Genomic DNA, 12,732 nt, shown 5'->3' on the forward strand with positions numbered 1-12,732 from the left:
ATCTGATTTAAATGTCAGTTGCTATTAATTAATTGGTTTGCAAGGATGTACTTCACCAGTGTTTATCACCACAAAAACTTTTACTTATACAGCACCTTTAACATAGAAAAACATGATGTGGAGATGCCGGTGATGGACTGGGGTTGACAAATGTAAAGAATCTTACAACACCAGGTTATAGTCCAACAGTTTTATTTGAAAATCACAAGCTTTCGGAGATTATCTCCTTCGTCAGGTGAGTGAGGAAGGAGATAATCTCCGAAAGCTTGTGATTTTCAAATAAAACTGTTGGACTATAACCTGTTGTAAGATTCTTTACAACAGAAAAACATCCCAAGGCACTTCACAGAATTATAATCAGACAAAAATTGACACCAAGTCAAAGAAAGAGACATCAGGAGGGTTAACTAAAATCTTAAAGGTGGGTTTTAAGGTGGATCTTAAAGTAAGAGAGGGAACTGGAGAGAGAGGTTTAAGAGTGGGAATTTTAGAGCATAGGGCCTGGACCAGCTGAATGGATGATCTGGATTTTATGGACGATGGAGGACCATAGGCCAGCCAGAGCATTGCAATAGGTGAGTCTGAAAGTGACAACAGTATAGATGAGGGTTTCAGCTTTGCAGCAAGCTGAGGCAGGGGCAATGCTACATAGGTAGAAGTAGGCAGTCTTTGTGGTGGAGAGGATATAGGGTCAGAGCTCAGCTCAGAGTCAAATAGAATACCAAGGTTACAATGATATTAGTAACTAAACTATTAGCGAAACTAACTTTATAGAGTAGAGATAGTAAACCCTTTGGGGCAGTTACTCTTCAGAACATTTTGGGTCGCCGGTGTTGAAAAGGATTTCATTTGCCTTGTCTAGCACTCCAGCTTACTTTACAGAATGCCACATTAAAAGAGAAAGTTCATTAGTTCAAGCACTTACATGTTGGGGTTCATCATCTGCTGACACTGCATTGTTCACACATAACGCTTCCAAAAACTTCTGTTTTAATATAATATACCGGAATCTGGAAATGTAGATTAACTAGATTAAATGATTTTGTACTCTATCAAAACAGTTAAGAATGAGCAGAGGTAATATGACACATTCTTACAATAAACCCAAGAAATCAGATCACAAATGAGACAGCACACAGAATTAATAGGCTGTAATTCTTCCGTTATCTCAATGTTTTTATACAAGTAATCACTAGGTATAATTTTAGCGGTAAATTTCTAATATCAAATATTCAAAGCTGTGAAATGCACAGATGCATGCTTCAGCTTCCATCTACTTGTATATAAAACTTCCTAAATTGGAAGTTGATTAATTTGCTTGTTAGGCAGACAGCCACATATACCGTTCTTATAGGATGAACACAAGCCAAAAGAATTAAGTACGTGATTCGTTTGAAAGAACAAACCCTAAATTACAATTGTGAGCAGCAGAGAGAATACTTAGAACAGCAGTCAATATCCAAGTCCAGCTTGATAATCCAATCGAGTTTTTGAAAACTCTGCTCCAGCCAGTTTTCTTGAAAATAATGCATCAGTGAACTGAAGATTTGGTATCAAGTCCTAACTATATTGCAAACAGCTATCACAAATTGTAGATTGAACGTCTTAGCAATTTGTATATGATTACCTATGTAATTAAAAAAAATATGGAAAACTAAAAACAAGAGCCTGAAATACTAGTTTCAAGTAATTAGCTACATCAACCTACAAGGCAGGACAAAGACAACAAGCTGCACTTTTGTATTGATTTATAATCAACTAATTTGCCTCACGTGACCAAGCTCCTTTTCAGCTAAGAGGGAAAATAGCCATCATTAGCCCTGTTTCATAATTCACAAACAGTAATAGGGCCAAACCAGATAGAGTAGACAGGTGAAGAAGGGCAACAGCAACCATTTTTTCTGGACCTGCCAAATAACTGCACCGTGTAAATGGGGTTATTTTACAAACTAATAATGATAGATATTACTTCTAACTACTGTATCCATGGTAGCTGCCTGAAACGCAAGGATATGGGAGAGGCAAATTCTTGAGGGAGTGGTGAAACAAAGATGAGCTTACCTTTTCCCATCAAATTTTTCCATACACTCAAGTGGCTGGATGAACTGAAGCACCTCATCCCAATGGCCATCAAGTACCAGCTGTCTGCAAAATATACAAAGATGATTTTTTTTTAAGTGAAAGACTGCACTGTTTAAGGTGGGTACAAACCAAGTTTACTTCGATACATTTTCACATCAAAACTAGTAAAGAAGTCAATGCAAATGTCACCACTACATTACTTGGCTATTACTCTTACCATTTAACTTACCTTTTTCCCTCTATATTTATGCTAAGATGGCAAAAGCAGAAGGATAGCTCTATTTTGTAACTTACAAGTCTATGTAATGGTAGGTTCCCCTGATGACTCTGAGCAGCCGAGTCACCGTGACCAGGAAGGTCCCAAGTTTGATCCCTAGTCTGTGCTGATAGCTGATCTTAGCTGGAGCAGTGGTACAGAAACTACAATTGGTCTTATAACCTCTGAGCCAGAGTGCAAGAACAGACAGGGTCTGTCGCTCGTACACAATTTAATAACCCCTGCTGGAAGTACGTGTCTCGATGAGGACAGAATTGCACTTGGTTATGATGCTCCTTGCAGTCAAATAGTGTGCCTGCGTGGATTGTGAAGGGTCAACACAAATAACGGCCACTGTGACAAGTTATTGCCCATAGAACCTTACCTCAAAAAGATGTCAATATCTTCAGGAGAGGAAAATTGATAAATCTGGACAACAATTTCAAAAAGGAGGTGTTAAAATGAGACAGTACATGTCTCCTGTTATCAGCAGACTGCTGTACAACATTTTTCATCTTGGTGCAGGAGATTGCCACCTGCTGAGGTCAAAAGTCATACCTTCCTGAACTTACGTCTTATTCAAAAGATATGTTAATTGCACTCTTTTTGGCTTTAGCGAAGAGTTCATCCCATTAAGTTCCAGCGTTCAGTGGTACTTATGGGCAACAGGTCCATGTACCCAAAAGTGTGGAAACACCGTTGAGGCCTCGTTTAATTGGATCAACCTGCCCCATTTAGTGAGTTTAAACTGGTGTTTTAATGACTTTGCCAATCCATTTCCAATGTTAAAAACACATGTTGGAAACTTGTAACCTTTGTCTTTAACAGATGGTTATGTTGAACCATCTGATTTTTATGGGTGTCATTCTATAGGCAAAATGTCTGTCAGCCAGAAACTCACTCCCATAATCATACTGGTTAACTTGTCCTTGGTTACCTGGTATCACATTTGATACGGCATTAAAACATAATGATATAAGTACAAGAGTTTTTGCATTTTAGAGAAAAAAGCTTACATGTGAAGTCACAGTGCAATTTGGTTACAGAATACTTACAGGAAAATAAATTGACAGATGGAGGCAATTGGCACAGTTAAACACATGCTGGAAACCACACACTTTGGAGCTCAGCATAAATTGGTTCAGCTGAATCAGGAAGATTTCAAGGATTCTATCTGTGCAAAGGGGTTTTACATGATTGGTTCTAGTTGAATGACAGAGAACCTGCGATAGTTTGTGATCACATTCCAAGTAGATTCATTCTTAGCTTCACTTGGATCAATCTGGGTGGAGGCGGTTTCCAGGAAAGGGTTCCAGACTGCCTGTTGTTTCTAGAACTTTCATGAACTGGTGGCACAATGGGTTAGACAATTGCCTTTCACCTCTGGAATTTGGGTTCAAATCCAACCCAGATTGATGGGGTTAAAATCTCCTTTTTCCAAATGCCTCAAGGATTCTATATAGGAAATTAGTTTGGGCAATCTCAATCTGGTTCCTAGTGGGCATGGCCTACAGCACAATGCTGTCCTTAATTCACCACTAAATAGCAGTCTCACTCAGAGAGAGTAAGACCTGGTATGTGATTTGGAAAAGAAAGTTACACCGATTCAGTAGAGGGTACACCTGAAGTTGAGGAAAAGTACAGCAAGCTTTACTGTTAGTAGACCAGCAGTTTGTACACCAATAACCTCTTTCAACTGCTTAAAGATTGTAAAGCCTCAAAAGTTCCAGCTTTGATGAAAATGACTTCAAGAGTCAGTTCTGGATATCAAACTCACAACTATCAGATTAGAAGGAAGGTACATCATAAGTCTGAATATTTAAAATGTTAAAACAAAAGCAAAACACTGTGGATGCTGGAAATCTGAAATAAAAACAGAAAATGCTAGAAACACTCAGCAGATCAGGCCGCATCTGTTTCAGGTCAATGACCTATCATCAGAACTGGAAGGTGTTAAGAGATTAACAGCTTTTAAGCAAATACATAGCCAGGGAAAAAGGGGGGGGGGGTTGGGTGTGCAGGAAAGAACAAAAGCAAAGGTCTGTGATACTGTGGAAAGCAGGAGTGATTAAATGACAAAAGCGATGTAAGTGCAAGGCAATAGAGGGCGATAACTGGACAAGTAAAAAAGCAAAAAGATGGTTACAGCAAAATTTAACATTAACATTTAACGCCCCAGATGTACAAAAATAAAATAAGACCAGCTCTCAACACCACATACCTGAGGAAGAGCATGTCATCTGAATAGAGTCCATTTATAACACCACTCTCTTTCTCGAGAGATAGCATGCTAATATGGAGCTTCCTTGAATTAAGAAAATCCAGGATTAGTTTGATTATTTCCGCCTCTTTAACATTTATTGTCTCCTCGGCTGTCATGATTACAGTTTCCCGAGCAAGTTGGCCTATAAATAAAGCATACAATTGATCATTTTTTTAAAAATTAACCTTTGTTATGCTTCACTCTAAAAAGTATACATCATTTCATACAATGAAAGAGCTTTCAATCAGTACATTCTTTTACAACAACCACTTGCATTTATATAGCGCCTTTAACATAGTAAAACGTCCCAAGACGCTTCACAGGAACATTATCAAACAAAATTTGACACCGAGCCATACAAGGAGATATTAAGATAGGTGACCAAAAGCTTGGTCAAAGAGGTAGGTTTTAAGGAGCATCTTGAAGGAGGAGAGGTAGAGAAGTTTAGGTAGGGAATTCCAGATCTTAGGGCTTAGGCAGCTGAAGACACGGCCGCCAAAGGTGGAGAGATTAAAATTGGGGATACAAAAGAGGCCAGAATTGGAGGAGCGAAGACATCTCGGTGGGTTTTAGGGTTGGAGGAGGTTACAGCGATAGGGAGTCTTTATAGATAAATCCCAGTCTTTTATAGTTCTGCAAAGTAAACAGTTCTGAAATAAAATGTGGAAGATCGACCAATTTGTCTAAAACGCCATACAAATTTTCCACAAGTAGAAAATCTTGTGTTAGTTTTCAGAATATCCTGTTTTTACTGAAGTATCTGTGTCATTAAACCAGATTTCCAACTTATTGTATCATATGAATCTCTGTTACATAACATTTGTTTTTACAATACAAAGCACTATCTTCTTAGTCCCAGAGGAAAAGACAGCTACCAAACACTGCAGTCTTCATTACTATTGCTGAGCCACTAGGAACTATGCAAACTGAAATGGAGGAAAACATTCCAAACAGCATGTTACCTATTGTAGTATGTATAATGACATAGCCAATCTAAGTCAGAAAGGAGAAAGCATGCAACGTACAATCCATGTGCTTAGCATCCAGTCAAGCACATTTCCGCATAACAGTCACTATGTCTTAATTCACTATGTGAAGCATTTGAAATGTTTCAATGTGATAGCAGTAAAAGTTCTGTAATGCAATCCTCTCCGCAAAAGTGTCTATGCAACCCATTAATTATGTTAATAGTTATAAAATGCATTACAGTGTCACTACAATAAAAATGTGCATATATTTAAAATTGTTGAAAAATGATAATGATATAAGTGGCATGGCACATTGGAATATTGCTGTATGGCAAAATGAAGGTTCAATTCTCCTATTTTGTTGAACTGCGTATCTCAAATTACAATGCTACGTAAAAGCACTAAGGGAAGTCAGGCACTTTCCATTGGGATGGAAAAAAAGTCAACCCTGGGCCACTCTTGTCTCTCAGATCAAAGGGAACTAGATCTATGGGTAGAACATTTAAGTTTACTTGCATTTGGTTTGTCTTTCTAGAAAAGGAGAGGAGGAAGAGATGCAAGGTGAATGTTACGGGAATTAAAGGAAAGGCAGAAAGACAGGTGATTTAAATTGGAACTGACTGCGAAACCAGGTAAGCAGAGCACAATTTCTACGGTTCAATGGAAGGTCACCAAATAGTTGGTTCATTCCTTAGTTGACAATATTTCAGGCTTTTTCTACCATAACTATGAAGCTACAGTAGGAACTTCCTAAACCTGCTATAAGAAAAATAAAACAAACCCAAGAGGCTTGATAACTGAAAGCTAGTGGTCTGCGTTCTGTGTGTTAGGCCAAACGGCCTCCCAAGGTTACAGTTGTTTTCAATGCTTCGGTAATAGACTGACTTGCATGTATATGAATCCTTTGAATGGAACTTCCTGGTCTTAAAAAGACTGGACCCTTCCTCTATGGTTACATCATCACAACAGCTGAAATCTAAGGGCTTCTCGAAACAGATGCAAGCGAAGTCTCAACAGGTGGTGCAGAAGGATGTCTTCATGGCAGAGCACATCAGCTTACTTCTCAATCATTAAAATGTTTAGAAAGTACAATAAGTAACAATGCTTTTCAGTTAACAGATCCATATGCATGATTGTACACCTACTTAGGCTCTATTTTAAGACCTCACGATGATTTAAGTACCCCACAATGCTGATCTCCAGTAAGTTTCAAGTATTTAGGCAGAAATTAAAGAATTTACCTTCAAATACCATGATATCCAGCCTTTCTTCCAGTCCTTCAGTTCCAACTTATCTCAAGGAACTGAAGACATTTCTCATTTTAATTCTAACACTACTCTAACAATTCATCCTAACTAAGCCACCCAAGATGGACAATCACAAAAATCTAAAGATGACCACCCTCACAAACGAGCTTCTTCTGAATTTGTTCAGTGTTTCCTCAGTGCACCCATAGAATTTGAATCATTTCTTCAAGTTCATTAAATCAGAGTCACTCTTCAACATTGACTGTAATGAAGATGTCCATGCATGTTTTACAGTCAAATTAGATGATGGTTGTTATATTTCAAGATCATAATGTCAAAAGTTAGTTTCAACTGTCAGTCACTTGCTGCTACTATGGTTTTAAAATCTAAAACAACAACAGCACAAGATATTAGAGAGTTCTATAAAAATAATTCTTCATCCAATATGACAGTATAACCTATTATGGTAAATTGTGCACCGAATTAGAACAATCTTGAGGGGCTATGACCTGGCCACTATGAAATTGATTGTGTGAAGAAAAATCTGCAATATAAGAACATAAGAACTAGGAGCAGGAGTAGGCCATATGGCCCCTCGAGCCTGTTCCGCCATTCAATAAGATCATGGCTGATCTTCGACCTCAACTCCACTTCCCCGCCCGATCCCCATATCCCTTGATTCACAATATCCTGATTATATTCCTATAAAATCTATAGCTGAATAAGACTTTTTTAAAAAATGAACTCATCAAGGAGCATGCAATCAAAAATTTAAACACAATATACAATACTCCATATGTGTACTTTAATTCTTTTTACATAGTAAACCGAAAGACTTGCAATTGTATGACAACTTATATTGTCTCAAATATTTCAAAATACCTCATACAGAATGAAAACCTTTGAAGTGCAGTTAATGCTTTTATGCAGGTAAATACTGTAGACATTCTGCGTGCAACAAAGGTCCCATAAAGAGCACAGAGATAAATTATCAGCTGATCTGTTTTTGCAGGTGTTAGTTAAGGGAGGAATTCTGAGCAGGGCACCTGCTCATCCTTGAATAGCATTACAACAACAACAACTTGCATTAATGCAGTGCCTGTAATTCAGAAAAATGGCTCACGGTGCTTGCTTCATAGATGTGTAATCAAAAAAAAACACCAAGCCAAAGGAGATATTAGGAGGGATGACTAAAGCTTGGTTTTACAGAGAATTTCAGAATGTGGGACCTAGGCATCTGAAGGCACAGCTGCCAATATTGGGGTGAAGTGGGGGGGGATGTTGCACAAGAGGCCAGTCGAAGGAAGGGAGTGTTCGAGGGATGCAAGAGGTTACAGATAAAGGGAGGGGCGAGGCCATTAAGTAATTTAAACTGGAGAATGAGAATTTAAAATTTGAGGCATTGCGGGACCAGGAACCAGTGTAGTTCAGTGACCACAGCAGTAATAAGCAAGCAAAACCCGACGCGGAATACAATAGGGGCAGCAGAGTTTTGGATGTGGTGAAATTTACGAAGGGTAGAGGATGGAAGGCTGGCCAAGAGAGCACTGAAATGGTCGAATCTTGAAGTGACAAAGGCATGGATGTGGGTTTCAGCAGCAGATGGGTTAGAGGCTAGAGTCTTACTTCTAGATGTATGGAGAAAATAGGGGGAAATATTAGGCTTAGTAGAAGTTGAGGTAGCAGTACCTGTATGGTAGTGAGCTACAACCTGCTCTGTAGGCTAAACTTGGCCACTGCAGTGGAGTTGTTTATAGTCTCCACAACAATTAATCTACTTCTGCCCCTCAAATCTTCCAAGCATAGCCTGCAACACATGCTATGTTATTTAAGACATAAGAAAATTCTATGAAACCCAGCTGTTTAGAATGTCAGCACCAGCAGAGACTAATACTTATGCTGGTGAATGCATAATTTTTTTAAAAATGGGTATTATTCTGTCTCTTACATTTTAAGAGCTCTTCCCAAGCCAAAAATGAAAGGAAGTAATCTACTCACAAGGCTGCCATTCAGTAATGATTGTTAGAATATATACAAGGAAGTGTGGCTTTGGTTGTCTGAACTTCATACTTTCCTCCTGGAACAAGTGACTATGTTCTACCCACTATTTCCCCTCCAGCCTAAACTGGAATTTTGCATCCTCTAGTTCTGAGATGCATTGTGCACAATACATCACACTGCATCATTAATCTACATTCAAACTACAATAAGAGGATATGTATTCGACTGCATCAATGGCAGTATATTATAGGAGTCCTTCTGACAGCATTTTGTCCAATGAACATTGAGCTTGAGCCAATAACTTGGATGTTTCTCAAACAAGAAACTCCAGAATGCAGCTCACTGATTAAGTTATTAGATAGGTAGTTATAGGGGAAGATAAAATTGTACTCCATAACATGTCCTGTAGTTCAAAAAACAACAAAATTAGTTTTCACATTTTAGTAGAATTAACTATCTAACTCTAACATACTGATTTAACAGTACCCACATTAAAAACAAAAGAACCAAACCATTTTCACTGATTTTCTTTCATTCATTAAGCAATTAGAACTGGGATAATAAATGTATCAGTAACCTTTTTTGCTATGTTTTGTCCTGAACCACACACAGTGACTGCAATTCATACCATTGGTGTGGCCTCAGAAGCAAGACACTACTTTCCTATGAAACTATTTTCAATAACTGTAAGGTGTACCACATGACCCACTCCTTGTTGGTGCAAAATAGACTGTAACTTAAACATGTGAAATTATAACAAAAAAATATAAAAAACAATCCCATCACTAGCAACAATCAAGTGACAACCAACAATCTCCAACATTACAAATCTACATTATAACAGTTCTGACAAAAGGTCAAGCTCAAAATGCATGCTCAGTCAATGAATAGTTAATGTTTTGGTTGCCTGCTGTTTCTTTCTTCACAGATGCTGCCTCACTTGCTGAGCTTTTCCAGCATTTTCTGTTTTTTATTTTACATTATAATAGCATTCCCTTGCAATATTCCATTTCGCTAACAAGCATTATGGTAGTCCTTCAGATCGTCAAATTTTTAGAAACATTAAAAAAAATGTAATTAAAACTTCTTATATTCATTGTATAAACAGACCCCAAGTCCTAATTTAATAGTACATTTAAACAAATCATGGACTTCATCACTGATGCATCCCACTCACAACAATACGCTGAAATATACAGACCAGTAGCATGGGGAACCATCTACAAATACTAAGGAGCTCCTGGGGACCTCTGTCTCAAGTTCTGAAAGATAAAGTCAGCTGTCCAAAAGTACCAACAAAGCAGAACATTTTTATTAAATTGATATATACCTAGCAACTTGCAAGTAAGTCAAAAGCAGAAAAGTGAAGAAATCTGAAAACAAACAAATCTGACAACATTGTTTCAAAAACCATGACATCGACAGGTGCTTGGAGTCAAAGGTCACAATGCAGATGCACACAGCTCAGATTTGAGATGAACTGTTCCGGTCATCAAATAAACCCAAGCATATCAGACACATCTCTTGCAGTGACTTCTCCTCAAACAACCAGCATGGTTACCATGGAAATGCCCCAAGACTCCATTACTGGCCCCTCATATTCTTGTCTTTCCCTCAGCTATATCATCTGCAAGCATTGGGACGCCCAAGTCTACCACACCTAAACCCAAAACGATTGTGCTGTGTTACTCCTTGTCTGACATGGACTCTTGAATGAGCCAGAACCTTCTCCAACTTAAATTCATGAACTGGTGAAGATCATTCATCTTGTTCAGCTCCCACTATATGCTCTGTACCCTAGTCTGACTGCTTCCTCTCCTACTAGCACACAATTTCAGTGCCCTGTTTGACCTTGAGCTGAGCTTCAAGACCCATATACTATCCATTACCAACATGTCTTATTCTCATCTTACTACTATCAACACTGAAAGCCTCACCACACCTGTCATCTCCAAGCTTAGTTATAACAACTTTTTTCTCACTGGCCTTCCACGATCCACACTACATAAACCCCAAACCGCCCACCCCTCCCATCCTATTCCACAATAAGTCCCGATCCCCTATCAAGCCTGTCTGGGCTGATCTCTTTTACTCCACATCCCCCAGAACACTGAATTCAAATTTCTTAGTCATTCTTAAATCTCTCCATTGCTTTAGCACCCCCCACTTCTACAATCTCCTCCAACTCTATATGCCAGCACATGCATTCCACTCAGGAACAGGAGAAGGCCATTCAACCCCTCGAGCCTGTTCTGCCGTTCTATTAGATCATGGCTGATCTGTACCCCAACTCCATTTACCTGCCATTGCTCCATATCCCTTGATACCTTTATTTAACAAAAATCTATCAATCTCAGTCTTGAAAATTTCAATTAATCTAGCATCCACAGCCTTTTGGGGAAGCAAGTTCCAGACCTCCATTACCCTTTGTGTGAAAAAGTACTTCTTGATTTCACTCCTAAATGGCCTAGCTCTAATTTTAAGATTATGCCCCCTCATTCTGGATTCTCCCATTGGAGGTAACAGCTTCTCTGTATTTACCCTATCGAATCTCTTCACCATTTTAAAAAGCTCAATTAGATCTCCCCTCAACATTCTAAACTCAAGGGAACACAAGCCAAGTTATGCAACCTGTCCTTATGATTTAACCTTTAAGCCCTGGTTTCATTCTGGTGAATCTGCGCTATACTCTCATGTCAGCCACGGCTCAGTGGTAGCACTCTCCCCTCTGAGTCAGAAGGTTGTGAGCTCAAGTCCCACTCCAGAGACTTGAGCGCATAATGCTAGGCTGACACTTCAGTACAGTACTGAGGGAGTGCTGCACTGTTGGAGGTGCCTTCTTTCAGCTGAGACGTTAAATCGAGGCCCTGTCTGCCCTCTCAGGTGGTCTAAAAGATCCCACGGCACTATTCGAAGAAGAGCAGGGGAGTTCTCCTGGTCGATATGTATCCCTCAACCAACATCACTAAAAAACAGATCATCTGGTAATTATCACAATGCTGTTTGTAGGACCTTGCTGTGTGCAAATTGACTGCCGCATTTCCTATATTACAACAGTGACTACACTTCTAAAAGTACTTCACTGGCTGTAAAGCGCTTTAGCACGTCCTGAGGTAGTGAAAGCACTAGATAAATTCAAGTCTTTCTTTCCTATCTTTCAAAGGCCAATATATCCTTTCTGAGATGTGGTCTCCAAAACTGAACATGGTACACCAGATAGGGTATGGCCAAGACTCTATACAACTGATGTATCAAGTCCACCCCTTTGAATTCCAACCCCCTTGATTTAAAGGCCAAAATTCCATTAGCTTTTTTGATTACTTTTTGTACCCGTGCACTAGCTTTTATTGATTTGTGTACAAGGACATCCAAAATCTCATTGCTCCTCCACAGTTTCTAGTTTCTCATCATTAAGAAAATATTCCAATTTGTCTGCGTTGGATCCAAAGTGGATGACTTCACTTTCCCCACATTGAACTCCATCTGCTACAGTTTTGCCCATCACAGTCTATCTATGTCCTGCTCCCATCTGCACAACTTACTATGCCTAACAGTGTCATCTGCAAACTTGGATATACAACTCTCTATACCTTCATCCAAGTCGTTGATATTGCAAGATTGGGTACCAAATATTCCTGGATACAAGGTTTTCAGGAAAGATAGGGAAGGAAAGAGGGGGTGGCAGTATTGATTAAGGAGAATATTGCAGTACTGGAGGGAGAGGATGTCCTGGAGGGGTCAAGGACAGAATCTAATTGGTTAGAGTTAAGAAATAAAAGAGGTGCCATTACACTACTGGGTGTATTCTATAGGCCACCAACTAGTGGGATATGGAGGAGCAAATTTGCAGGGAAATTACAGAGAAGTGCAAAAGCTATAGAGTAGTGATAACTGGGGACTTCAACTTTCCTAATA

At 39.0% G+C, this 12,732-nt stretch overlaps 1 protein-coding gene across 4 annotated transcripts in view; it reads right to left on the reverse strand.

The window, feature by feature from the left end:
• wdr47a (WD repeat domain 47a) overlaps positions 1-12,732 on the reverse strand; it is a 54,901-nt gene that overhangs the window by 34,302 nt on the left and 7,867 nt on the right. For all 4 annotated transcript variants that reach the window (XM_067990610.1, XM_067990611.1, XM_067990613.1 and 1 more), the window contains exons 2-4: positions 4,560-4,743; positions 2,062-2,145; positions 926-1,010 (exon numbers count right to left, since the gene is read on the reverse strand). In XM_067990610.1, the coding sequence (XP_067846711.1) occupies positions 926-1,010; positions 2,062-2,145; positions 4,560-4,717 (327 nt within the window). In that variant the 5' untranslated portion in view covers positions 4,718-4,743. The remainder of the gene's footprint in view (positions 1-925; positions 1,011-2,061; positions 2,146-4,559; positions 4,744-12,732) is intronic.

The sequence above is a fragment of the Heptranchias perlo genome, chromosome 9 (assembly GCF_035084215.1).
Source record: "Heptranchias perlo isolate sHepPer1 chromosome 9, sHepPer1.hap1, whole genome shotgun sequence".
In the NCBI taxonomy this organism is placed as follows: Eukaryota; Metazoa; Chordata; class Chondrichthyes; order Hexanchiformes; family Hexanchidae; genus Heptranchias; species Heptranchias perlo.